Genomic DNA, 27,421 nt, shown 5'->3' with positions numbered 1-27,421 from the left:
CCTTGTCTGTCTCAGATCTCCTCTGGAAGCACATCTTTTCCTCTGCTCTGTCTCCTTAATAAACATTTTCTGTCTGGCCCCCTTATTATTTCTATTTATCTCCACCCTCTGATCTCCTCCACAGTGCCTCTTTTATTTATTTCCCCCCTCTTGCTTGATTCTTCTCTTCCTTCCTTTCATTAGTGTTTATCTGCAGAGTTCACTTGATTTAACTTTTAAAGCTCCTTTTCCCCCTTTCTTAAAAGAAGCAGCAAGGGGGGAGCATCAAACCAGAGCCCCCTTGGACCCCATCAGCAGGGTGGGGGAGCTGTGGGTGCTGTGGGTGCTGTGGGTGCCGAGCTTCCCCTTTCCTGCAGGCATTGCTGGGACTCCTGTGACATTCAATGAGAATGGAGATGCTCCAGGGCGTTATGACATCTACCAGTACCAGATCAGGAACTCCACCCCTGAGTACAAAGTCATCGGGCAGTGGACAGACCACCTGCACCTCAAGGTAAGGCTGTGGTCCAAGGGGAAGGTCCTGCAGGTTTCTCTTCTCACCACGTAGAGTCTGGGAGCCCCTGGCTGCAAAGCCAGGCAGCCAAAGGTGGTGGGGGCAGAGGGGAAGGTGTCCCCAGGTACACACTTGTGCTTCGGCATGTGTGACCACACCCCAGGGATCCGGGTATGGGACAGGAAAGAGGAGCCAGACCGCAGCAGATGGGGTTTCCTCAGGGAAGGAGGGGCTTCATTTTGGGTTCCTGGTGTTGAATCTTCCCAAAAGGCCAATGGAGAGCTTCACCACCTCCTTGTCCCCATGCCAGGTTGGGCTGGGACCCTTTGTGGGATGTGCTGATGGGTTGAGGGTCCAGATCCGGGCAGGGCAGGGCATCCCCTGTTCCCAGGCGTGCCCGGCAGGTGCCCAGTGTGCCCTCAGCAGGGCTGGTGCTGTCTCCCCCGCAGGTGGAGAATATGCTGTGGCCGGGGGGCGGGAGCCAGCAGCCCAGCTCCATCTGCAGCCTGCCCTGCAAGCCGGGCGAGAGGAAGAAGCTGGTGAAGGGCATCCCCTGCTGCTGGCACTGCGAGCGCTGCGACGGCTACCAGTACCAGCTGGACGAGTTCCACTGCAAGCGCTGCCACTTCAACGAGCGGCCCAACGAGAACCACACCAGCTGCACGCCCATCCCCATCATCAAGCTGGAGTGGAGCTCGCCCTGGGCTGTGGTGCCCGTGTTCATCGCCATCGTGGGCATCATCGCCACCCTGTTCGTGGTGATCACCTTCGTGCGCTACAACGACACACCCATCGTCAAGGCGTCGGGGCGGGAGCTCAGCTACGTCCTGCTCACGGGCATCTTCCTCTGCTACGCCACCACCTTCCTGATGATCGCCGAGCCCGACCTGAGCACCTGCTCCCTGCGGCGCATCTTCCTGGGGCTGGGCATGAGCATCAGCTACGCCGCGCTGCTCACCAAGACCAACCGCATCTACCGCATCTTCGAGCAGGGCAAGAAGTCGGTGAGCGCCCCGCGCTTCATCAGCCCCGCGTCACAGCTGGTCATCACCTTCAGCCTCATCTCGCTGCAGCTCGTTGGCGTCTGCATCTGGTTCATCGTGGACCCGTCCCACTCTGTCATTGACTACGAGGACCAGCGGACTACAAACCCCCACTTTGCCCGGGGCATCCTCAAATGTGACATTTCGGACCTGTCCCTCATCTGTTTGCTCGGGTACAGCATGCTCCTCATGGTCACCTGCACTGTGTACGCCATTAAGACCCGCGGGGTCCCGGAGACCTTTAACGAAGCCAAACCCATCGGGTTCACCATGTACACGACTTGCATTGTGTGGTTAGCCTTCATCCCGATATTTTTTGGGACGTCGCAGTCGGCGGAAAAGGTAAGGGAGGAGGGGAGAGGCCTGGCTGGTGTCCGGTGTGCAGAGCTGGCAGAGGCTGTGGTGTCTTCAGCAAGAGGAGTCCTTCCCTGCAGCCTGGCCGGCTTGGGAACTGGGGTGGGAAGTTTCTCGTGCTCTGTTGGCCCTGCTGCCCCTCGCGGATGGGGGCAGTGAGCAGCACAGGCTGCTGCTGGGGGGGCTGAGGGAGGGTGAACCCCCAGGGCAGGTCCCCGGTGTCATGAGCACAATTTCTACACAGAAAGGGACCCAGTGCTGCCCAGCCGGCTCCTGTTCCCAGTGCAGAGTTCCCATGGGACCAAGGCCAGCCTGGATGAGGCTCTGTGCTCAAGTGCGAGGGATTAAGAACAAAGAATAAAAATCTCATGAATGAGACCCAAATCCCTCTGCCTGCCAGCCAAAACAGGAATCATCACGTTTCTGTCAAACGCAAACAGCTCCCGCCTGCCAGCCCAGCGCTGCTCTGATGAACAAACCTTGGAGCTGCTGTTCCTTGGAAATCCCCGGGGTGTCCCAGGGCCCGGATCCCTCTCTGGACCCCGCGGGTGTGTCCCCACGCTGCTGACACCGTGGCTTTAGGACACACCTGTTGCAAAGGTTTGCTGAGGGAGCTTTTGCTGTGGACACCTGAGTTTGTTGTGTCCTGGAGAGTCTCTTGTCAGAGCATCCATCCCTCGAAGAGGCCGAGTCCACCCAGCCACCTCTGACCTTGGCCCAGCCAAAAAGTCCCACCAGGCCTTCGCTGGCTGCAAGTGTGAAGGAGAATTAAAGGAAATAAATGGAGCCTTTTGCAGCATTTCCATTTTGATGAGATGGCAGGGGAGATACTAACAAGAAAGCAGATTTTTTAAGAAATTATTGCAAAACAAAAGCTCCCTGAAAGCCTCCTTAATGTGCTTGGCATACTGTGGGTAATAAAGATGGAAATGATAATGATTGTAGATTATGCGCAAGGTTGCTCACCTCTTCACTGCAGCTTGTCACGGGATAATTTAAGGCTGCTGAACGCTGCCTGTCAGGCAGCAGCTCCACAATAGGCTGTGCCTCTCGTTGGGGGTTGTGATGCACAGGCCTGCTCTGTTATTAGGCTGCTAACAAGCTGATTAGAGGCGGAAAAAGTGATGTTCCAAACTCCCCTCGGACATGGAGCTCTGTCTCACAGCCCGGCCCTGCCTCAAGCCTGCTGAGCCAACCGTGGCGGGGCTTTGGGATTGCAGCTTGGAGTTCTGCTGGGCCGGTGTGGGAATGGGCTTTGAGTGTCCCTGGGCCATGCGAGTGGACTCTGAGTGTCCCTGGGCCATGGAGTGGACTCTGAGTGTCCCCAGGCTGTGTCCAAGGGGTGATGGATGCACTCAGAGGAGGCTGAAGGGAACGGGTGCTCAGGGCTGCCGTGCTGCTGCTTTAGCTCCTGGTTTGTAGTCCTGGGGTGGAAAAGGTCAAAAAGGAGTCCTGGCAGAGAGGGTCTGGCTCTGAGCGTGTCCTTGGGGGGACAACTGGGGGCACTGGCACTGGCATCACCCACGTGGTGCCTGGTGGGGCACCCCCAGCTCACCGTGCGGGGGGATCCCATCACCTTCACCCCATCGCTGCTGGGACTGAGGGCCCGTTGGGCTCCGTGGAGCATCTGCACACTTGGGAAAAGAAAATCCAGGAGCATTGTCTGGGCTGTTCTCCCATGGCTGGAGCCCCAAGGATGCCACGGGGCAGACCCGCACCCCTGGACCCCTGGCACCTCTGCCCCGACCCCACCTGGGGCTGCAGGGTTGCAGCCAAGGCTGCCTCATGGTCTGGAGGAGTTGGATGATGATCCCTGTTTTTACTTTAATTTGCTTTGCCTCGTGCCCAGAACTTTACATGGAGGTGGCATATTATTGTAACAAGTCCCCCAAGCCTTTTCTGGAAAGAACCTCTTATCCCTGCCGATCCCGGCGGATTACAGAAATAGCAAAAACAGAGGATCTAAAGAAAGAGACAATTTCCTGTGCTGATAAGGCAGCAGCGGAACAGTGGAGTCATTGTCTGCTTCCCTGTTTATCACACTCGCTTTCAGCCAAGGAAAAGAGGGAGAGGGAAGGAGTGACAGGGACTGTCCAGTGGTGTTCGGTGAGCTGGAGGAGGGCTGAGCAGGTTTGTCCTTTCCCAGCACCCACCATGATGCAAAAACCCCTTGTAGCAGCGCCAGGAGTGGATTTAGAGTGGGGGCAGCTTCCAATTAATGCCGAGATTTGCTGTGGGGCAGGCACAAGCCTTGGCTGTGCCTCAAGCCTGAGCTGCTCCCCGGGCAGGATGGGCTCACCCAGCCCTGGGCAAGGCTGAGCCCAACGCTGGCTTTGGGGGCCTGCGTGGGGTCATTTTGGGTTACTGCTGTCCCTCAGCATCATTGCCCTGAGCCAGGTCTGGCTGTGCTCTTTGATCCAGCCCACGAGGCAGCGGGAGCTGGAAGTTCCTCAATAAGCACAGCTCACACCTCCCGGGGCTCCAGAGGAAGCTCCAGTGTCGTTAGTGGAGGGGCCAAGCGGGGTGCTGGGCTGGAAGCCAATTAAGAGAGTAGGAAGTGAAACTGTGAGAAATGGTCATTCTTTGCAGTGGCAAAAGGTTAACTGAGCAGACTCTGCACGCCTGTGTGGAGGCTCCAGGCTTAAAATATTCCTGTCTGAGCTGGCGAGGGGTTTGCTGCAGCGAGACACGGCTGCGGAGGCTGGAGTGGGCAGGAGAACGGTTCCTGGCAAATGCAGCATCAGGGGGAAGGTCGCCACAGCGGCCCTGTGAGACCCCAAAAGTGCTGCAGGAGGTAGAGAGTGGGGTGGGGAGCTGGGGCTGGTGGCAGCGGGGTCTCAGCACAAGGGAGTTCCTGGCAGCACTGGGAGAACCAGCCCAGGAGTGAGGGGGGAGCGTGCACAGAGACGTCTGAGCTCAGCTCAGCTCAGCTCAGCTCAGCTCAGCTCAGCTCAGCTGCTCCCTCCCTCCTTGCTGAAACGCCTCCGAGCCCCAAGGCACGGGGAGGGGGAGCCACTGCCGAGGCACAAAATATGGAAATGGCTGGCTTGGCAAGTGAGGCTCCTTGGGAGGGCAGGGAGCCAGGGACATGAGGGGTGCTGAGCTCAGCCGTGCCCCACCAGGGTCACTCTGTGCTGGGCACAGTTGTGCTGGTTCCCAGGCAGGGCTTGGGGGGTGCCTGGAGTTGGGGTCCCAATGTTTCCTTCATTCCTGGCCGGTCCAGGACAGCCGTGGTAGAGGCTGGAGAGTTGGAGTGGCAAAAAAGAAAAAAGGAAGAAATAAAAAAGCACACATATTCTGGCACAGAGATGTGTTTTGACTTCGCTTGATGAAATGACATTTTTATTTCCAAAAACTGCTTAGAGAGAGAAGGTGGAACAAACAAACTGGCGCGTGTGACAGCAGGAGGTTTTATTCTGGGGACAAACCAAAGTTTTTCAGTTGACTCAGAGCAAGCTCGGTGGCATTTTCCCTTCGGGGCTGAGTCGGAGCGCTCTGGGCCAGGTGCTGGTTGGCTTTGCAGGATCACAGGTGGGACCTGCGGGTCCTGGGGGGGTCCTGGAGCAGCTGTGTCCCACCAGCTCTCAGTCTTGGGATGAGCTGCCTCCCAGGGAGCCGTGCAGAGCCTCTGCCTCAGCGTGTGCCCTGCATCGCCTTTTCACTTCAGAAACCCTCAGGTGAAGCCTCCAGGGACGTGGGGACCCCGAGCTTCCCCGGCTCCTCAGGGTCCTGCCTCCTCACAGGGCGTTAAATCCCACCTGTGAAACACCTGCAGGGGAATTGCTGGACATTGAGTCACCGGTGAAGTTCAGGAAATGCTTTAAGGCTCCTTGCAAAGCCTTGTCAGTGACCTGCAAAGCAGGAGTGTGCAAAGGCACCTGGAGACCCAGAGCCCCCTCCCTGCCCAGCCCCAGAGCCCCAGCACATGGACAGCCTGCTGGAGAAGGGGATGCTGCAGAGGAAGGAACCAGATGCTGGCAGAGCAGGGATGCCCACGGAGCAGGGACTTGCCCTCCCGGCCTTCCTGAGAGGTGGGACACACAGAGGGAGGGGGTCCCTGCCTGCAGTTGCCACCTGCTTCAGATGCCCTGGCTTGAGAAGAGCCTGCCAACTGCTCTCCATAGGAAAATGGATTATTCTACAGTCAGATTAATGGGCTTTCATTTTGCAAAACATCTGTCACTGTTAGTCCTGGACAGTGAGCGTGAAATTAGTTTTGACTGCAAAAAGGCAGCGTCGGTGTGTAATATGTGACTTACATGACAAGAGCCCAGGAGTCAGATGGGGAATGGGAATTACCTGTTGAAGGGAGAAGGGGAGTGGGGTGTGCCCTGGGATTGGGTGTCCTTGCTGTGCCCAGCACCAGCCTTGCAGCTCCCACCCTGAGGCTGGTGGAGCGTCAAACCTCACGTTTAACAGCCAGCACTGCCGACATTCCAGCCCTGCCTCCCCACTCCATTCACTTAACCCCAGCTTCCCCTCCTTTCCCTGTTTCCTCCTTTCCCTTCTGGATCCCGTAGCGGCTTGGGGGGATCTCAGCTGGTGGCCTTGTGTCTTGCAGATGTACATCCAGACCACGACGCTCACCATCTCGGTGAGTCTGAGTGCCTCGGTGTCCCTGGGCATGCTCTACATGCCCAAGGTGTACATCATCCTCTTCCACCCGGAGCAGAACGTCCCCAAGCGCAAGCGGAGCCTCAAGGCGGTGGTGACAGCGGCCACCATGTCCAACAAGTTCTCTCAGAAGGGAGGGTTCCGCCCCAATGGAGAGGCCAAGTCGGAGCTCTGCGAAAACCTGGAAACGCAAGGTGAGGTGGCTCCCGCAGGAGCTCGCAGTGGGGTCCCCTGAGGATCGTAAATGCCGGAAACGGGGAGAGCTGAGCTCCATCTGCACATCCCTGACTCCAGAGTGTCCCACGGGGCTGGGGGAGCTCGGAGTGAGCAGGGCTGGCAGCTCCCGTTGTGCCTAGGCAGGGAACGGGCATGGCAGCAGCGCCGGGGGCGGGAGGCGCAGGGGGACGTCAGCGCAGCACCGAGGGGACATTTTTCACTCTGTCACTGCCGGGTCACGTATCCTTAAATAAACAACAGAATAAATAATTCACAGGGCTTTGATACGGGCAGATCAGCTACGAAAACATCGCAGCTAACAAATAGCTCTGTCAGCTCCAATTCCTTCTGCTCTATCTAATTGTTATCTGGGAACACCAGTTGGAAACCTGCAGCAAGGGCTCCGTGGGGACATGTTTGTGCTGCTCAGGGTGTCCCAAGCTGTGCCATCTGTGCCAGCACTTGCCTGTGCCCTTGGCCGAAGGGTGTCCCTGTGCCTGCTGACCCTGTGGTGCCTGGGGACCTCGTGGGGGTCTCAGCAGAGCATTGTCCCCACCGAGGGCAGCGGCACAGCTCTGTAGGGAGTGGGAGGGTTCATGGCTCTGTGGCTTTGGCTGTGCCCCCCCAGTGCCACTCTGGGACGTGTGGTGGCTTTGGAGCCATCGCTGCCTCCTCTCCTGGTGTGTCGGAGGGCTGGGGAAGCTGGGGGATGGCAGCAGGGTTGTGTCCCTGTGGCACCCCCTGGATGAGGGGGCAGCCAGGCTGGTTAGTTTTGTGCCCTGCTGGTCCGCTCCCAGCTGCCGTGGAGAGGTGGCCAGGGGTGTGGGACGCCCAGCTGGGACCCCAAATCATGCTCTGGGAGGGCTGGCTGGGACAAGCTGAGCTTTGGGAAAGGGCAGCACCCGTGGGCCTGTCTGTGGGAGGTTGCTGAGGGAAGCGGGTGGGAGGCTGAGACCCCATTCCCATCCCGGGGTCTCATGGCATGTCCTGGGGGCTCTCTTTGGGATGAACCATCCGTAGAGAGGCCCCACAGCTGCTGTGGGGCTCAGCCCCTCTGCCACAGCTCAGGGAGGGATCCCATGTGCCAGCGCTGTCCAGATCCACGAGCAAACCCTGTCACATCCCTGCTGGCACCTCCTGGGCAGGTCAGGGGGGTGGGACAGGAGCCAGGGGGGGAAGGTGGCCTCTGCTGATGATCCACGTGAGCTCTGTGTCTCCTTCCAGCACTGGCCACCAAGCAGACCTACGTCAGCTACAGCAACCACGCCATTTAGCTCCAGGAGCAGAGGGACCGGGAGGGAGCCGAGCTCCTCGCAGGGACAGCGGCACAAGACAGGGAGGTGGCAGCCGGGGGATGCGCTCCTGCAGGGGCTACTGGGCAGATCTCCCGGGGGAAAAACGCCATCAACAGCAGCAAAAAATCCATAAAGAAACAGTAAAACTCTTCCAGCGCCCACGGTGGCAATGCATGGCTCCCACAGAGGGACAGCGGAGCGCGGGGACGGAGCACGGGCAAGAGGGGACGGACTTCAGCAAGTCTTTGGGGTTTTTTTTTCCTGTATTTTGGCAAAGAAAAAAAAAAAAATAAGAGCCCCAACGTTTTCCCTTTTCTGGAATTTGTGAGATTGTTTGTGGTTGTGCAGAACCTTCTGTTTTCTCTTTTTAATTTTTTTAATCCTCCGTTTTCTTCCGTTCCTGTCTTCCTCCGTCCCTCTTCACTCTCTACCCCATATCCTACCAAATTCTATATGTTGCAAAAAGGAAAAAGAAATAAAAATACTTAAAATTTACATTAAAAAAACCACAAACCAGACAGCAAAATAAAATAAAATAAAACCTAGACTGTGTTCAAAGTGCTGATTTCTATAGGTGGTTCCTTAATGTATGTGATGACCATTTGGATTGAAATATGTCTGCTTTATGTACTGACCAGTCAAAAAACAAAAACACACAAAAAAACAAAGTTCAGTGCCTGGATGTTTATGAATTATTCGATGACTGTGTAGAGCATGATCATTTTTATACGAGGAGATTTCTAATAAAAGACCCTGGTTTTGCACTCGGCGTTTGCTGTCTCTTGGTGACTTGGATTCAGGAGGGGGCAGGGAAGGTTTTGGGTGGCCAAACTCTCTGGGAGAGCTCGGGGCTTGGTGTCCTTCCATTCCAGGCATTCCTGGAGATCCCAGGCAGCTCAAATTGTGTGAGATGGGATGGGAGAGGGAGAGGGGAGCTCAGCATGTCCCTGGCACGGGGCACTGGGGCAGGTTTGGGGTGGAAAGGGCTGATTCCTCCTCGTTTTCTCTTCCCCGAGCTGTGGGCAGAGGCTGCAGGGATGGAGCAGAGGGGAGAAGATTTCCCAGGGCTTCCCGAGCCTTCGGGCTGCCCAGGGAAGTGCTGGAGTCCCCATCCCTGGAGGGATTAATTTAAAAAGTGTGCAGATGTGGCACCTGGGGACACGGTGGCCTTGGCATTGCTGGGTTAAGGGTGGACTGGAGGATCTCAGAGGGCTTTTCCAACCTAAGGGACCCTGAGTTAACGAGGACTAACGAAAGCAGCTCTGCCCACCCTGCGGGGAGGGCTCCTCTTCCTGGCTCCAGCCTGTCCTTGGGATGGCTCAGCCCTGTGTGTGAGGGACGTGGTTGTTCCCAGAGTCTGGGCTGTGCCTTTTTGGGGCAGTTTGGTGCATTGGCTGCTGCTGTTTCAGTCTCTGGACTGGGCATTCCAAGCGTTTCCCTCTTGGAATGCGGCTGGCTGTGCTTGTTGGCTGCTGGATCAGGAGAGGAGGGTCCAGACTTGCCTCTTTTTTGGGAGAGGGGGAAAGGAGGCGGAGAGAGGTGCTGGGTGCCTCCAGCTTCTGGGTAAGTGAAAGTGGTGACCTGGCCTGGGAGGGGGTGCTGGGCTGGCTCCCCGTCCCTTTTGCGCCTGTTCCCCCCAACCCAAAAGTGCCTCTCTGAGCCTGTGTGATGCCACCCCGGTATTTTGCACATTTCTAGACCTGTTTGTGTGCTTATCACAGCTCTGCTCTCACCCTGGGCTGTGTGGGGGGCACCTGGGTGCCCTGAGCCCCATGGGAGCTGCAGCCAGGCGTTGGTGCCGGAGGGAAACGCAGCCGCTCCTGCCTGTGCACGGAGGACGGAGCCTGGCTTGAAGGCAGGAGTTAAAAAAGGGGAAAAAAGCAGCGTAATGAAAAGCTCGGAACTTTGATAAGATCATACTTGTCAAAAGAGCTTCTCAGGAGAAAAAACTGCTCTGTTCCCAGAGCATCCATCACTGTCGGATCGGATGTGAGGCACTGCCTGGTTCAGAGGGCTCCGAGAAAACCCGAGTTGATGTCTCTGGTGCTGCTTCTGGCTCGGGGATTCTGCTCTGATGGTGTCACAAGCAGCTTTCACCCCGAATTCTGCCTGATAATGACTGGAAAGGCTGATTCTGACTTAATTACAGCCTCCACCTGCCTCCCCTCACCGTGCCTGTGAGGGAGGTGCTCTAAGCCCTCCAGAGATGCCCCGTTTTTGTCACCCCAAACCTGAGCTGCCGAAGGACCCCTGTCCCTCCCAGCCCGTTCCAGTGGTGGATGCAGTGACCTCCCAACACAGCTCGTTAATTTTATCCATGATACAGCACTGTTTAATTCTCAACCCCTCTTTGATTACGGGAGCTAATTAAAAGGGAGCAGTCTGTAAGCCAGTGAGATGGATGGGGATCGAGCCAGGTTCTGCTGTGGATGCTCCAGCAGGGAGTTCATGGGACCTATGAGGATCCAGATTCTGCTTTTCTGCTTTGTGCAATATTTTTGAGGGCAGCTCTGCCTGTGGCTGGGGAGAAGAGCAGAGTAGATTCTGATTCCTGGATATCACATTCCTGATTTTGGGTATTTTGTGTATATTTCTTTTTTTAAATGAGGTGCCTGTCCAGAAATTGGTGCCATCGTTTCCCCTCCTTGCCTCCCTCAGAGCTTTAAAAGCACTTGTCCGATTTTCCTCTTATTTCTGTGAAGGGCTGTTGAATTTAAACAACGATAATTGCCTGAGTTCCCCGAGTGCTTGACCTGCAGATTTTTCACTTTTTCTGGGACTTTGAGAAGTGGTGAGGAAAAAAACCTGGGCTGATGCCAGCTGCCTCCATTCCCTGCTCGTATCTTCCTGCCCCCTGGAACTTTCTGTTGTCCTTGGCTGCTGTTCCCAATCGCCAGCTCTTCTCCTGAGCTCCCTTCTCCAGGGACAAGTGGGAACTTTTGGGGTCCCAGGGCACAGCTGGGGGCTGGAGCGGGAGCTGTGCCCCCGCCTGGAGCAGCAGCAGCCTGGAACCAGTCATTAACTCTCTTCTCTGAGAGGCAAATTACAGACTTCGGTGGCATAATTAGTCCAACTCGATGGGAAACGGAAAAACAAGATAATTTCCCTGCAAATTTTCCAGCCTGCCTGCCACCTCGTGCTTCCCTTCTCTTGTCTTGGGGAAAATCAGCTCCCTGGCCCCCCTGGGCCTGGAGATCTCCTGTTGCAGCTCCTCAGGGAGGAAATCTGGAGGAAGGGGATGGGGAGAACAGGGCTGGAGCAGAGCTTGGTTTGGACAGGACAGGAGGACAAAGCTCCATTCAGCTCCTTGCCCACAAGGAGAGCCCCAAGAACCCATTTGCACCCCAGGAGAGCCGAGTGGTGCTCGCAGCAAGGTGGGACTCGGGTTCAGAGCAGAGGGCAGCAAAGGTGAGGTGGATGCTGTGGTTCCATTCCTGGTGCAGGACCAGCTCTGGGAAAGACTGGAGCTCATTCCTCTGCTCCAAAGCACTGGAGGAGCTGTGCTGAGCCCCTCAGAGCTGCTGGGAAGGTGGGCAGTGCCTCTGAGTGGGGCTGAGGGGACAGTGGGTGCCCTGGAGGGAGGTGGAAGCACCCAACCCTGTGGCTGGGGAAGGTCCAGCAGCAGAGCGGGGCCTTTGGAGCTCCCGTTGGAGCAATCCCTGTGGCTGGAGCCAGGATGGAGGCACCAGTTGTGTACCCCAGGGTCTCTCCCCAGCCCCAATGTTCTCTTGTAGGGCCCAGTGAGTCAGTGGTGGTCTGTGTTGAAATCTCACTTCAGTGGTGAAAGCTGCAATTAGCATTTAATGAAGCTTCTTGCTTTTATTTTTAGGTAACCTCCGATTCCCTGACTGTGTAATTTAGTCCTCCATTGCTTGGAGATAATTAAAGTATGTCACTATAATTTGCTTTTTTTAAAAGCCTGTAATTATGTTTTTATTGAGAATAAAAAACGGGGGGGAGGGGGAAATGAAAACAATGTTAGGGGAGGAGAAATCTTTGGACGGGCAAGGGGACTTCTTCCAGCTTGACGGGTTTGGAGCTCGTTCCAGGATGCTGGGTAGGCTGGGGACAGAGGAAGAGCTCCTGGTTTGAGTGGGAAATAGCGAGGTGAGGTGTTTGAAGTGGAGGGGCGAGAGCTCTGGGGCTCCTGACCGTGGTGGGGGCTGCAGGAAGGACCAGCTGGGCTTCCTCTCTTGCCTCGCTGCTGGTCCTTGGTATCGTTCTCCTCCCTCATCTGCCCCCCAGGCGCCAGGCTCTGGAATTGGGGTGGGCTGAGCCTGGGGCAGCACAGCCGAGATCTCACCCCTGCCCTCCGCACTTCCAGAACTCCCCTTCCCAGCTCTGTGGGCATTCAGGGCTTCCTTCAGCCGCAGCATCTGCTCCCTGCGACCAAACGCGCCTTGCCGGAGCAGCTCTGCCCTCCCTGCGCAGCCTCGAATTAACAGGGAGGAATTAAATTCTCTTCCCAGGCCTGACAGCGCTGCGCAGCCCTCGGGGGATGCTCGGGCTCTGTTTGCATCTGTAAACGCTGCTGCTGGATGTCAAACAGCCCCTGTCCCTCCAGCCCCCCCGGCGCTGTCTGCCGCTGAACGTGCTAGCCGGAGTGTCCTGCCTCGCTGGTGGCCCCGGGCCAGGCTGCTGGGCAGCCCAGTGAAACCAGTGCCTGCAAACTGGTCTGGAATGAGAGCGCAGCCGCGGCCGGAGGAGCCGCTCACCTGCAATTCACAGCCTGGAAATTGGCTGTTGGAGGGAAGTTGAATAACGAATAAATTCAAGATAATTGATTGGCCTGTGGCCAGTTCACAGCCAGGGAGAGCTGAAATGAGTTGGATTGCTGGCTTTTTCTTTAAGTTAGTCTCACTCAAAAATGTGAGCGCTAAGAGGTTACATTTAGTTTGGAATATATTTAATTCATTAAAATGTTGATCTCTGCTGCAGAGTTCAGATCTGATTCCAGGCTTTATTCCTTATCTAAATGCAAAGGTTTCTTGCCAGAAATACAAAGCAGAAAAGAAATCTTGGTGCTTAGGAGAAGTGACATGATGGAAAGAGCCGGGGCTGGACTGCGCCGCACTGCGGGGAACCTGCTGGGACTGGAGCTGACTCCCTCACCTGGCTGCTCCTGCTTTCCTTCTTCCCACACTGGGCTGCAGCATTTAGGGTCCCATCCCACAGTGTCCCCGTGTCCCGGGTGCTGCAGGCGTTACCCTGAGCTCCCCGCAGCCGGTTCCTCCCCAGGGCTCAGGGATGCTGCGGGTTTTGGTGCAGTCTCCTGCAAAACTTCCCTCTGGAGCTGAGGCCAAAGCGACTCAGGAGAGTTTTGGATAGAGCAGGATCAGGCCAGGGATTTCTGTTCAAGAGCGTCCTCAGCCCCCAGATCCCTGCTCCCCTCTCAGATACCTGAGCTGGTGGCTCTGGGAGCGGGCTCAGCCCCTGCTACGCTCGCAGCTCGTTTGTCCCCCCGCTTTGCTGGGCAGAAATGCCCCTCCCCAGCCCGGTGTCAGCGCACCTTCCTCGCAGAGCCTTTGTGATCTGCAGGGGATGACAAAGGGAAGGAACAGCACTTAAAACCCACTAAAACCCACACACCATCACCAGCTTTTGTACCGGTTGCTATGGGAACCCCATACGTGCACCGGAAACGCTGGAGTATGCAAATGAGCTTCTTAATTAGTTCTCCTCAGCCTTTCATGCTCGTGGTGCAGCAATTTGATCATTAGATGAACATGCCACTTCATTATCGGCAGCTTAACCAAACACGAGCTGGGGTGACCTTTGGGGAGGGCAGGGTGCCTTGGGAGCCGGCTGAGGAGAGGGATGACGGGGGCCAGCGGCCGCACGGGGCTGGGAACCTTCTCCAGCAGCTTCCAGAGCGGTGGGAGCTGCCGGTGTGGGTCCTGCTGCCTTTGGAGAGGAGCAGGGAGGCGGGGGCTGTGTCTCCAGACAGAGCTGGGAGCTGGCGCTTGGCTCGAGCTGCAGGACTGGGCTCCTGGAGCGGAGGCACGGCTGGAAAAGCCAAGCCCTGAGCCCCCACTCCGAGCCCTGCGGGGCCGGTGTCACCCCGCTCTGCTGGCCTTGGCGACCGGCGCTGGCCGCGCTGCCTCCAGCCCCACGTGCCGATGCGGAGCCAGATGCCAGCCGGCTGCACGCGTGAGCTCGAGCTGTAAATGCTATGAGTTTTTCACCAAACAAGCTTCATTAATCGTCTAATAACCGGATTAATTAAGGACACTGAAAGTAAACAGCAAGAATGTAATTTGCCTCTGATTGCCGTGTAATTGCGGGAGTATGGTCCTATTTGCATATGCGGAAAGTGTTGTTGACAGTGGTGCCGGGCCGGAGAAAACAATGTACGGAGGGCAAACGTGCCCTTGGGGTGGCCAGATCCCCTCAGCCGTGCTCTTCCCCGCCTTTGGTGCTGCCTGCGTGTGTTTTGCTCTCTGGTTCTCTGCCTTCTTCCCAATTAACCAACCCTCCTGCTATTTGTGGAGCTTTCCGAGCTATTTGCTTAGGCAAACATTGATGCTCCAAACAGACTGACACATCCGCTTGGGAACACTCCCGTGTCCTGGGAGACGGCAGAAATAGCTGGGGACGGGCCCCTCTCTGTCTGCCTGTCCTGGGAGGGGTTAGGGCCAGTTGTTCCCTTTGACCCTGGGGGGATTTGGGGATTTTGGTTGTGCTTGGAAGAACTTGCCCTCGGCAAACGCCAGAGAGCTCCCAGTGTCCTGAGAGGAGCTGGGGAGCACGAGGAGAATCAGGACGTGCAGAGAGGGAAGCAGAGGCTGTGTGGATTTGGGGCAGAGCCAGGGGCTGAATTCCAGCCTGGAATCCCACACCGTCCTGCGTCTCTCATGTCCTCCACCCCTTGTCAGCTGCTTTATTTCGCAGGAAACGCGGGTCTCGGGATGGTGACTAATCTTCCGACTCTCTGCCTCCCGTTAGCCCAGGGTGAGTTTTCTTCTTGCTTCTGACCTTGTCAGCACCAGCTGCACTCGAGGAGGGAGCACACACCGCTCCGCCAAGGTGACAACGAGCTCCCTCCATGCCCACGTGCCTGTGCCCGCAGGGGAGGATTCGGAGGACTAATTCCATCTTGGCCAGCCCCAGGGCTGTGTTTTTCTCTCTCCTTGACAGACAAGACTTGGATTAAACCCGCACTGAGGAGGGATGTGACCTTTCAGGAGCAGCTCGGGCTGTCTGTGGCAGGCACAATTTTGAAGTGGATCCATTTGCTTTCCTGGTGGCAGTGATGAGCTCGGTAGGCTCCAGCTCTTCCAGCCCATTCTCCACGTGCAGATGGACTTGGATTAAACCATTACGCGCCATTGGCTCCAGACAGGCACCTGCTGCTCACTTGTGTGTCTTCACGCTCAGGCAGGATAATAAACGGCGAGGACGATCCTCGGAGCAATTGTTTTGGAAGAGAGCTGCCTGGCAGGATGGACGGGGGCCTGCTTGCCAGCAGAACGCTGCTGACAAATCTCTGTGAAGAAAAACGGGGGCTTGGGACCCCCCTGCCTGTCTGTGGGCATCCTTCCCATCAGCTTTTTTGTTTCCTTGCGGTGCCTGAATGTTTCGGGCCGGTTTCCCACGGCTTGAAGTGCCATACCTGTCCCCACCAGCTGCCAACCTCCATTCATCACAGGCAGCGTTTTGTTTTCCTCCTCTGGAAACTTGAAACATTTAGGAGGGAAATAAAGTTTTCCCTTGGAAATCCGGGTGGGAGAAGGGTGGAAGGCAGGTAGCCTCCTGTTTATTTTGCACTGCCTTTCTGAAAGCTGCTGTAAACAACCTGTCAGTGCTCCTCCAGCAAGGCTGCTGAACAGGCTCCCCCGGTGCTGGGCTTGGTTCCTTGCCATGCAAGGTCTCGTTAGAGGTGCTGTTTGTTGCTGCTTAGCCGTGGACTCCCTTTGAGCTTGAAGAGCAAGACAGGGAAACAGCAACGATTATGATTAGGGCTTTATTTGGAACTCCTAAAAGCTCCGTCACCCGCAGCGAGCAACATCCTCGAGCGGCTGGAGGCTGCGCCCCACCAGCGCTTCACGGTGAATTTTTTCAGAGATAAACAAGGGAAGCAATCAGCCCCTCTGGAACGCCGAGGGGTGTGGGTGGTGCTGCCTGCTGTGCCTTTGAGGCCTCTCCCGTTGTCACTTCAGGAGCCGAGGCCAATGCGAGGGCTCTGCCCCTGCAGGTGCCAGGTTGGAGCTGGGTCTGAGCGTCTCCAGAGCTTCTCTGGAAGAGCCTGGAATTGCTTCTGGAGCAGAATTGCTGTCCCTGTCTGGGGTGAGCCAGTGCATCCCAGTTTGGAGCTCTAGCCTTTGCTCCTTCTGCATCTTGGCTCCTGAACACCAAGTGTTTGGTGGGTCTTGAAACTTGTGACCGTGGGTTGCTCTTCAAGGCTCTTCCCCCCACGTCCCTCCTTCCCCTGTGCTCTGGAGTGGGTGTGAGGGAGCTGCGAGAACGCGACCCTGGTGAGCCCCAAAGGATGGATGTGCAGCTGGATCACTCTGGCCTGGCTGGAGCAGCCTCCAGCTTTGAGGATACTGAGATTCCAATTGCATTCCCACGTGTCCTTGGCACGAGCAATTAGTCTTTCCCTATCTCACCCTGCAATCCCTCTCCTTCCAAGCAGGTTCTGTATTCCAGTGCTGTTTTTCAAGGTTGATGGGGAAGCTGCCTCTGCTCTGATTGTCAGTGCTGCTGTTTTTCTATTATTTTTCAGATGCCTTGTGTTTTGGGGAAGAAAACAGTCCCAAACCCTGCTTTGTGGCTTTTCTCTTCTCTTCTCTGTAATTAGATGGAGCAGTGATCAAAATATGTTGCATTGCACTGCAAGCTTCTCCAGGCAGATGTTTCATCCCCAGAGGAGAGATGACTTCCTCATTTACATTTGGGGAAAATTAAAGGAGCGAAAGAAAGAAGAAGGCGAAGGGGAATGTTGGATTTCCTGTTGTGTGAATACATCTTGCAAGGCTTCGGGAGAGTGACGTGTGGGAGAAGAACCAGGGCCAGGAGACAGAGGGAGGGCAGGCTTTTTTTTTTAGCCTGCTGACATTCAGATCCTGAGTCGTGCACCCCTTGGTGTTTGTGTTGCTGCAAACCCCAGGGCTGCTGGCTGGGACTCATCCTGCTGCTTCCTTGGAGAAGGGTTTTCAGCCCAAGGCTGTCTGTTATCCCCACATTTGGACTTCCTGGGGTGCATGGAGTTCCTCAGCTGCTGCCTCCCCTCTCCAGCTCTGACAAAGGAGCTTTCAGAGCTGCTGGGAGGGTACAGGGGTGACACCAAATCCACCTTCTGTCCTCATCTGTAACTCTTCGGTGCACAGGGCTTTGTGTTGGGGGTCAGAATGGATTAATTCCCCAAATATGGCCAGTGGGGGAAGGTGAAGCAGAGGAAAAGATGGGAAAATGCCCATTTTTGGGGGATTCTGGTACCAAACACCACCAGCTCTGGGGCAGAGACTTGGACCTGGCTGGGGAGAGGGTCAGGGAGCAGGGAAAGCCTCCCCCACACTGGGAACACGGAACACAATTCCTCACAGCTCAATAAGAGAGCCATCAAAAGTAAAAATGACAGCAATTCTGCAGTCAATATAATGTGGCTGCGGGTTAAATAAATAATGTTTGAATGATAATAATTGCAAAATGATACTATTTCATCCGCCACAAACATGTGGTTAAGCTCTCATTAGCCTGGGCTGGAGCTTTGCGGGAAGCAGAGGCTCTTTGAAAGCAGATCTTTGGATTGTGCTGCTCTAGAAATTCCAGGGCTGCTCCTGCAAGTGTTTAATAAGGCCTGTGAGTTTGCTTGTGGGGTTGAGAGGAGAATCAGGAAAGGTGGCAGCCCAAAGTGAAGCTGGATTTTTATTTATTTATTAGAGGCTTCTCAGGGAGTCTAAAAATATTTGGTTTATAATTAATGGGCTCCGTTATAATCCTCGAGTTCTGTAGGGGGAACATGTATTTATTTTTATGTGAATTTTTAAATGCATAGAGGGTTTTATTTATAAACATGTACGTACAGGCAAGTCCTCCCACATCTGGCAGAGTTTTGTCTGAACTTCAAGTTCAGTTAAAAACTGCTCTGTGCTGTCCCACCTCCTTCCTCCATCTCCATCCAGCCATGGATGCTCCCCAGAGATGCTGCTCAACCCCAAACTGGGGAAACTGGTGCGCTCAGCACCTCGCCAGACAGGGCTGATTTCAGACTTGGCTGCGATATTGATCCTCACTTAACACAGTAATGAGAATCTTCTTCCCTAATCAGCAAGGGAAAAGTCTTATTTTCCAGCGGCTGGAAGGAAATGAGCTCTGTTGGGTTGTGGTGGCTGTGGGGTGGCACAGGGAGGGGGTGGCACTGCCTGGGCTTCACCACAGCACCGTGGGTCGTGTGTCCTTCTCGCTTGGCTCCCCTTGTGCACCCCAATATTTGGGGACAGCCTCCACCGTGCTTGTCCTGCAGCCCCGCTTGGGTTTTTGATGAAAACCGCTCCTTGAACCCCCTGCTCCTTTCCAGCCACGGATCCCACAAGGAGCCGTGTCCATGCCAGCCCCTCAAAGCCCAGCCTTGTGCCTCGCCTTCCTCACGCAGTGCATTTTGGAGGAGGAAAAGCCGTGTTTCCCCTCGGTTCCCGTCTCGGATCTCCCGATCCTCGGGCGCGCGGCCGCTGCTCCGGGCCGGGCTCCTCTCCGGCCCGTCTGGCTGATGGCAAATTGTTTTTTGATGACTGACTCGGTATAACTGAACTCAATTTGCCTTTCAAAAGCAGCTAATAGTCGCATTAAAAAATCCATTTTCACTTGTGATTGAATTTGACGGCGGCTCAATCAATAAGCGAATGGAGTGTTTCACACGCTGCACCGAGCGCCCGTCGCCATGGGAACGCTGGAAGCGGCGGTGGTGAATCCCCTCCGATCGCTGTCACCCGGAGCTGTCACCCTGAACAGGCGCCCGGCTGGCAAGGGAGGCCCTCCCGGCCCTGCTGGAAGTGATGCCGGCGGAATTTTCTTCCTTCCCCTCCTCTTCGCCGCTGTTGGGTGGGACGAGCGCTTCTCCCCAGCTCCAGCCTGACAGAGGTGGCCCTTTGGTGGCACTGGGGATGGTGGCCCTGGAATGCCCCTTTCCTTCCCACATCTCCCAGTCTGGGGAGGAAGGAGGGAGAGAAGAAGCCTGAGCAGGTCTGAGGCTGTGGGCGAGCAAGGCTGGGAAGGAGCTGCAATGAGCTGTCCTGAGGGGATGTTTTTTTGGTGGAGGGGGGGAGATAATGAAGTGAGCAAATTGATATATTTCTATTTTTTTCTATTTTTTTAAATCGGGTTCACCCACGTTTGATGAAAAACGAGCGTGGCACTTCTCCTCCCCACAATCAGGCTGCTTCCTCTCAGCCATTGTTTGCTCTCCTCCTATTGTGGTGCAAAATGGAAATGAAACGGCTCCAGCAGGAACTTCGCAATTGAGATATGGTGGTTTTTTTTTTTTTTTTCCCTAATTATTTTTTTTCTTTAAATTATTTCTTTCCGAAGCAGCTTTCAGAGGGTTTTTTAATTAGAAACACTCCCTCTGTGTGCTCTGCTGTCGGGGCAGGGGGCTCACCTGCAGGCTGAGGCTGTGGTGGTGATGCCAGCGTGGGGCAGTGCCCCCTGAACGGTACCCACCCGCCCTCACCTCCCGACTCCCCTCAGCCCGAGGGGGTCCAAAATAAAAAGAAGAAGCTGCTTTACACCACCTTGGTGTTTTCTCTGCAGGGAGCTTGCCTGGGGCTCCAGGATGCCGTTGATTTCCTTAAACCGCATCTCTGAGCGTATTCCAACAATGTGCTGTGTCTTGGAGCTCATTTCCATGGACTGATCCATGCTAGAGGAGGAAAGGTGAAGTCTGCACTGAGTTTGAGCTAAAAGAGGGAAGCCAGGCTCCCTGGCCCAAAGTTGAGCTGATGACTGGAGCCTTCACCCCACTGAGCACTGAACGTGGTTGAATTTTGCTGCCTGCCTGGGTTAAATCTGAGGCCTTTGGCCACCTTGGGTTAAATCCTTTCCCTCTCCAGCTCCTGTGGCAGGGCCAGGCAGGGCTCTTGGCCATGGCATTGCATTCTCATCTTCCTCTCCTTTGGGATGTGAGCTGTGTCCTGGGAAGACCTCAGAGCTGTGGGTCAGGACACGGTGCTGAGGCTGGGCCATCCCAACTCCTCCTCTCCTCTCCTCTCCTCTCCTCTCCTCTCCCTCCTCCCTCTCCTCTCCTCTCCTCTCCTCTCCTCTCCTCTCCTCTCCTCTCCTCTCCTCTCCTCTCCTCTCCTCTCCTCTCCTCTCCTCTCCTCTCCTCTCCTCTCCTCTCCTCTCCTCTCCTCTCCTCTCCTCTCCTCTCCTCTCCTCTCCTCTCCTCTCCTCTCCTCTCCTCTCCTCTCCTCTCCTCTCCTCTCCTCTCCTCTCCTCTCCTCTCCTCTCCTCTCCTCTCCTCTCCTCTCCTCTCCTCTCCTCTCCTCTCCTCTCCTCTCCTCTCCTCTCCTCTCCTCTCCTCTCCTCTCCTCTCCTCTCCTCTCCTCTCCTCTCCTCTCCTCTCCTCTCCTCTCCTCTCCTCTCCTCTCCTCTCCTCTCCTCTCCTCTCCTCTCCTCTCCTCTCCTCTCCTCTCCTCTCCTCTCCTCTCCTCCTGGAGGTCATGGCACGGAGCAGGCAGGAGAGGCTGTGAGCTCCCAGCCCTTTTGCCAGAGGCTCCTTGAGGAGGAGTGGAGCCATTTCCATTTCCATTTCCATTTCCATTTCCATTTCCATTTCCATGCATTTCACACGCTGCTTCCACCACGGCGCCGTTGGTTGCTGCTGGTGGCTGAGGAGGATTCTCCCTCCCCACACCTCCAAACCCCATACCAGCAGTGCCTGAGCCATCTGCAGAGCTCTGGGGGCAACCTCAGGGGCAGGGCTTTGTCTCCTGACAGGTACAGGGCTCCCCTAAACCGCAATTTCGGTGTCACCAAGAGCTGACGTCTTTGTGTAGTGGAGAAAGGAGTCGGCACCGGAGCTGCTTTGGGAGTGAGGAGGGAGCTGCGGCCTCCTCCCCCCGAGCGAGCACAGCGTGGCTGCCATGGCCCGGCCTTGCACCCCACAGGGCACAGGGACCCGCTCCTGCTCCTGCCACCTCTGCTCAGCAGCCCTGGCCAAACTGCTGTGCCCCAGCTTTGCCCCCCCTCCATGATCCCCACAGGGATTTTTTCCTTGGGGTCTCCAGGGGAAGAAGAGTCTGCCCTTGTGTCTGCACTCCCCTGCGAGCTGAGGATGTAAGTTCACCCCCCAAATCCTTCTGCTGCCCTGGACTGCTGGCACGCTGAGCCACTGGGGTGCTGTCCGTCCTGGGGGAGGGGCTGGGGACCCCACTCAGGGTATTGACAGATACCTGCCTTTTCTTCTGGGAACAGAAACCTTCTCCCTGTGGAAAGCTGCCGGAACAGAGCCTGAGTGCCCTGGTGAGATATCTGTGCGCTCCTGCCCTGCCTGCACAGACCCCTCAGGGAGATAAAGAGCCCCTGACAAAGCAGGGCCTGTGTTTATCTCAGCTCTCTGCTCTCAAAGCCGCGCGGGCCCTGCTCGAGAGCTGGCGCTGAGATGGGCTCCCAGTGTTCCTTTTTCCCAGATACAAAGCTGCCGAGGTGTAATAAGCCAGGGAGAAGGCGATAAGCTGCTCGGTCAGCTCCGCGTGCCGCGGCAGCACGTGTGCTGTCAGCAGCCTTTGGGAGCTGGAGCTCAGGGAGAAGTCACTGGGGAATGAATCCTCAGCTGGTGTGGCTCCTCAGGGGAGCAGGGACAGCATCATTTGGATCTCCATCGTGGCTGGACCCTGTCTGCATGCCCAGGGACCCCCCCCCCCCCCCAGTTCCTAAATCTGATGATGGTCTTTATCCCAGAGATTGAGAAACAGAGGTGGAATGATCCCTCGGAGGAAATGAGGTACAGGGATTAAATGATTTGCTGGAGTCATGCAGAAATCTCCCGACGCTTGGGTGGTGAGCTTGGGGCGGTGGTGGAACTCGGGCTTGAGGTTTACAGTTTGTGATGAGGCTTAACAAGCTTGGCTGGAAGAGCTCAGAGGAAGGAAACGGCACGGCAGAGGATGCGAGTGTGGAGCTCTGAACTAAATCCAGTCAGACTGAGCTGTGCCACGTTCTGGGCCATGCCATCCCAGGCCGGGAGCTCCTGAAGCTGAGAACTGACCCAGGTCTGCTGAACCCACTTAAGAAGACTTTGCTCCTGGGCCTGAGTGTTCCCAGTGCTGCTGTCGAGCTCTGCAGAGGAGCTGTGTGACAAGGGATAAATCATCCCTGATGCCAGCTGGCATCCCTCCATCAAAGTCAGCCAGGATAAGGGATGTTCTTCCTGGTGCAGAGGCTCCAGCAGCCGTGACTGTGGGTCCCTGGAATACCTGTCACCCACCTCTGGCATCCATCCTGCAGCCAATTGATTTGTGTGTGTTTACATGATCAAAGCGAGCCTCAGGACTGGACGTGGGAAGTGATTTCCTGTCTTACACGGCCCTGGGATAACTTCCAGATCTTTCCCCTTTGCAGTTGCGTGGAGAGAACTGGGTCTGGCAATGATACAGCAATAAATTCAATAAATTAACGTGGAAGGAGTGGGAGAGGTTCGGGCAGTGTTGGCATTGGGATTAATTACCGGTCAGCTGTTGCTGTGTGTGACAGGGAATTGTCCCCTTGAATGCTGATGCAGGGAAGGCCTGGGACAAGGTGCCAGTGGAACAGGAAGGATCAATCCCAGAAGGCACTTTCCTTCTATCTTCCTCACTGCTACCCTCTGCCTGGGGCTTATCTCTGTGCCGAAGGGCTCCTTGTCCATTAATAGAGCTTCCAGGAGAAACGAGGCCCTTGTGATTGCATACCGTCCATCTCCCCTGCCCTTTCCACCCCAGTAATCTCCTAATGCATTAGCCAATTTGAGCCACATTTGAGGCAAGAATCTTGGGAATGTGCTGTTGGTAACCGAGCTCAGTCTTTCTGTTGACAGCAGAGAAAGTGGAGTTCACCTCCGAGGTCACTGGGCCAGGAGCAGTTTCCCTGTTCTAGGGTTGTTCCACAGCCAGGGATAAGGAGTGCAAGTTGTCTGCTGGTATCCATGGCCGTATCTCAAAGCAATTGATAGCAACGGGGCTAAGAAATAAGACAATCTAGAAATTAAGGGTGTTTTTCCCTGCCCTGTCATTTTCCTTAGAGAGCCCTCACTTGAGAATCTCTGCCATAATCCTTCCAAGCGAAACCTGCTGACCACTCCTGACCAGGCAGCGTTTTGCCCCCGTGTTTGTAGGATGACTGCCTGGCTCCACAGCCCCTTTCCCTGGGGTTGCAGCCTGTCCTTTTGCCAGGAGAGCCCTCGCAAAAACTCTGAGAAAAACATATTTTTGGCAATTCCTTCAGGACACCCTTGCTGAGGAGGAAGAGCTGTTCCTAAGGGTGTCTTATTCCTCCCCAGAACGCGTCAGCCTTCAGCAAGTGGGTTGGAGATGACGTCTGGATCCTGAGGAGCAGCGAGCACACACGGAGGCTGCTCCTTCCCTGTGTCCCCAGGTTCTGGCAGGGCTCTGAGCCTGGTGACTCAAGGCTTTGGCACCTGCCTCCTGCTCCAAGCCTGGCTGCAGAGCCGTGCCCAGCTGGCAGAGAGGACATGCTTGGAGAGGAGACCTTGACAGAGGAGGAAGGGAGACATCTCTTGTGAGAGATGCTCAGCCAGCCCTGCTGGACCTGCAGGCTCTCCTACAGCCAGGCAGCCAAGCCAGGAGAGCTCTTGCACTTTCTGGCCTGTTTTTTTGGCCTTTTGTGGCTGCTGTCTGTGGAGTTGGTGAGAGCAGAAATGTTCTCCTGGGACAGGGCAAAGCCTGGTGCTGACTGAGGTTCCTGGACAGCCAGATAGATCCTGCTGCCTATCAACCCCATTACCCAAACCCCAGTAAACTCGGGGTTTTTAGCTTCCCGCAGCTCTCCCCAGACAGGAGACTCGCACACAGATGTTTGCCAGCTGTGTTAAAGCACCACAGCTCCTGGGTTTAACTGCAAGGCTGTGGAAGTGTCTGCTGCTGGTGCCTGCTGGGCTTTCGCCTTCTGTTTTCTGCGTAAGTGCTGGGAAAGGAGCTGGGATGAGCTGAGGATGGAGGGTGTTTGTGTGGGGAGGGCTGGCTGAGGCCTCACGGCTCTGATTGTGCTGTTAATGGCGAGGGAAAGAAAACACTGGGACTTTTTCATTGAAACAAACACGGGAGAATTTATCTCTGCCACCAACTGCCTTAAACCGTGTCTGGGGGAGGAGGAAGAGGAGGAGGAGGAGGGGGAGGAGGAGGCAGGGCAGCTCCCAATGGCAGTGCTGGCATGTCCAGCTGCTGGCTGGGAGCGTGGCAGGGGCTGTGCCACAGCTTCAGAGGATGTTCTGCACTGCAGCCCTGGCTGCTGGAGTTGAACAGCTCTGAGCGATTCATGAACCGCCGCTGGCTGCGTGTCTGTGCTGGGTATAAACTCTCCCCAGGGGCAGCAGAGTGTGTTTGAATGCCTTGTTTTGATAGGGCGTCGCTGCCGGGTTTTAGCATGCACAGAGCCACAGCCTGTGCTGGGATCTGCCTTTGTGCGAGGATCAAGAGAGATGAACCACGCTCTTTTGTGAGCTGCAGGAAAATAGGCCTGCCTGGTTTTGTGCCTCTGTGTGTGCTCTGTGTGTATGGGAAGGGATTGTTGTTATTTTTATTTACTATCCCTGGTTAAGCACCAGTCAAAGATCTGGTTCTTTTTTTTGCATGCCTAGTCCTAATTACAGCACGGGCACGTTTGTTGTCTGCGAGAGGCTAAGCTCTAAAGCAATTTTCATCTGTGCCTTTGTTTTCATCACCCTGCAATGTGAGAGATCTGAGCAGCTGTCTCGGGTGTTTTGCTCAAAGTGAGGAACAAGCCCTAGTGAGGAGGGCAGCTGGAAAGAGAGATTAATTAACCTGGCCTTGGTTGGCCTTGTAAACAGGGGGAGAAATCTCTCTCAGACTGCTTGTTGCTTATTTAGCTTGTAAAAAGCTGCCTGATCTCACATTCAGTCTTAATCCAATCCTCCTTCCCACAAAGCTAATTGCCAGGAATGTGCCTGCACATCTCTGGTGTCCTTCTCTTGCTGGCTGGCTTTGCCAGCTGTGGGCCAAGGTGACGGAGAAGTCCCCGTGTCCTTTCCGTGGCCACAGAACAGACAGCAAAACTCCGCTCATCAAGGCCATTTATCTTGATAACCTCGGGAAGATACTTGTGCAGAACTGGGGAGAGGAACATGGAGCAGAGGTGCTGGTGGAGAATGTCCCTGCTCTGCTCCCGCTGGATTTACAGCGTGATGTAATTAAATGAAGGCTGGGTAGTCAGAGCCATTGATTTTCATCAGAGGCAACCTTGCTGTGTTATCAGAAGTGAGTAATCCCTCCTCTGGAGAGCAGACATTGATAGATCAATAGGAGAGAACATGCTGTACCTCCTGGCAGCTCCATCAACCTTGGAGCCAGAGCTATCAAGGGCACCAGCATTCCTGTTCTCCTGCTCCCAAAGCCTCATCACTTCCTTCCCCGCAGTTCCTGCACCTTCTCCATCCTTGGTCCCAGGTTCTCATCAGCTCCAGCCTGAGATTCCTCATCTCCCTAGAAGTTCTGGTGTTTCCTTCCTACCCCCATGGGACAATCTGCCATTAAAATATTCTCCTTCTCGGTTTGATGGAGTCATCACTGTGTTGGATCTCATTTCCAAGGGCCTGGCACAGGAGAGTTCCTTCTAGCCTTGGACTCGTTCCTTCTGGTTCCTTGTTCAGACTTGGGCAGGCTTTAGAAAGCAGGTGCTTGGCTTTTTGGACAAGACCCATGGAAAAAAGGAGGGAGGACCTCAGCGGTGACGTGAACCCAAAGGTTTTACCCACAAAAATACTCTGGAAAAGGTAGAAAACACAGATTTTGTGCATGGTTTGAGCATATTCTGGCATCTTCCTGGAAAACAGGGATCTGGATGCGAGGCTGAGAGTGAAGGCTTGTAAGACAGTGACCTGAGATGGTTATTGATTTTGATTTTTAGTAAACAAACTTAAAGAGCAGGTTTTTATCTAAAGATGGGAGTCAGCAGAAGTTTTAATGCCATTAAGCGCTGGATACACAACTTGGCTGCGGCAACGCTCAGCCACGTCTCCCAGAGGAATGCACTTGGGACAGGAGGGAAAGGCGGTGGGGTGAGAAGAATTAAGGACTATCAAGGCCGTTACAACCCCCTCCGAGCTCTGCTGTTGAGACTTGTGATAACAGAGTTGTTTTTGAAGATTTCACGCAAAGCTGCTCCTGGCTGGGGAGTGAGAAGATGCTACGCTGGCTGCAAATTGTCTTGATGGAAAATAGTGGTACTTTGGCCATTAGCTGCATGAACAACCGCTTTGTTCTGCTCTCTAATCGCTTTGCCTATACATAATTTGGTGCCTAACACACCACTGCAAATACTGTGATTATTCTTAACAGTCATATAGAGTACATATAATTCGAGGGTGAATGTGGGAGCTGTCAGAAGGAAATGTCTGGGCTGTGAGCAGCTGAAGGTCATGTCACTGCAGCGGTAACTCTTCCTCGTGCTGGGTGTTGGGAATGAGAGCAAATTCTCCGTGCCAGGAGGTCTTGATCCATGTGGGGAAAACAGGGAGGAAAAGGGAGAGCGTGTGTGGCAGGAGCTGTGGGATGTGAGTGTCTGCTTCCATCTGTGTCTGCTTTGGAGAAAGTTTTGTCCTAGGAAATGTCAGCTGTGGCTTTCTGGCAGGATGTGTTTGATCAGGCCGTAAGGACAGCTCTGTCCCCTGCATGGGTGGCATTTCCCTGGCACAGCCCTGTCCCACCGTGCCTGCACAGTGTGGGATTGTGCCATGAGCACGGGCAGCTGGAGCTTCCCTCTGCCACGGGAGCAGAGGAGAAGCTGTTTAAGCCTCGCCTGGAATTAAAACTTGACAAAGAATCAGCTTTGCCTCATCATCACACAATCAATTAGGCTGAAAAAGACCTCTGAGACCACTGAGTAAACCTTGAGTTTATAGGAGACTCTGTTCCCTCTCTGTGTGACAACGGGGCCTGCAGTGCCTATCCCACAATCCAGACTTTCCAGCCAATATTCCTCCCTCTGTTCGTGGAGCAGATGAATAAAACGCTGCCATGCAGGGGCTAGAGTCCTGGGAAGCATCAAAACCCCGATGACATCTTCCCACCTCAGTCACAGGAGACAATCAAAGCCAGTGCCACGCTCAGGTTGCAGTCTGATGCTGTCCCCCTGCAGAGGCTACAAAAGAAACTGGAGTTGTTCCCTGGCTAAGTGACATTTTTTCCCTTGCTTTGAAGATCTTCTGCAGGGACTGAGCAGCTGGTGGGACTCGCTGG

The 27,421-nt window shown here is 55.1% G+C and overlaps 1 protein-coding gene and 1 long non-coding RNA gene across 4 annotated transcripts in view; both read left to right on the top strand.

Annotated features, from left to right (window-relative positions):
* The window catches only part of GRM4 (glutamate metabotropic receptor 4), a 35,323-nt gene extending 26,539 nt beyond the window's left edge, over positions 1 to 8,784 (top strand). For all 3 annotated transcript variants that reach the window (XM_039565343.1, XM_039565345.1, XM_039565344.1), the window contains 4 exons: positions 357 to 493; positions 943 to 1,878; positions 6,452 to 6,698; positions 7,945 to 8,784. In XM_039565343.1, coding sequence (XP_039421277.1) covers positions 357 to 493; positions 943 to 1,878; positions 6,452 to 6,698; positions 7,945 to 7,994 — 1,370 coding nt within the window. In that variant the 3' untranslated portion in view covers positions 7,995 to 8,784. The remainder of the gene's footprint in view (positions 1 to 356; positions 494 to 942; positions 1,879 to 6,451; positions 6,699 to 7,944) is intronic.
* Positions 8,785 to 9,401: 617 nt separating this feature from the next.
* The window catches only part of LOC109145287, a 35,579-nt gene continuing 17,559 nt past the window's right edge, over positions 9,402 to 27,421 (top strand). The window contains exon 1 of the long non-coding RNA XR_002046588.3: positions 9,402 to 9,578. This is a non-coding gene — a long non-coding RNA (uncharacterized LOC109145287). The remainder of the gene's footprint in view (positions 9,579 to 27,421) is intronic.

Source organism: Corvus cornix, chromosome 26 (genome assembly GCF_000738735.6).
Source record: "Corvus cornix cornix isolate S_Up_H32 chromosome 26, ASM73873v5, whole genome shotgun sequence".
Taxonomy (NCBI): Eukaryota; Metazoa; Chordata; class Aves; order Passeriformes; family Corvidae; genus Corvus; species Corvus cornix.
The sequence above is the reverse complement of the archived record's forward strand: the minus strand, read 5'-3'. Positions and strand labels throughout refer to the sequence as shown.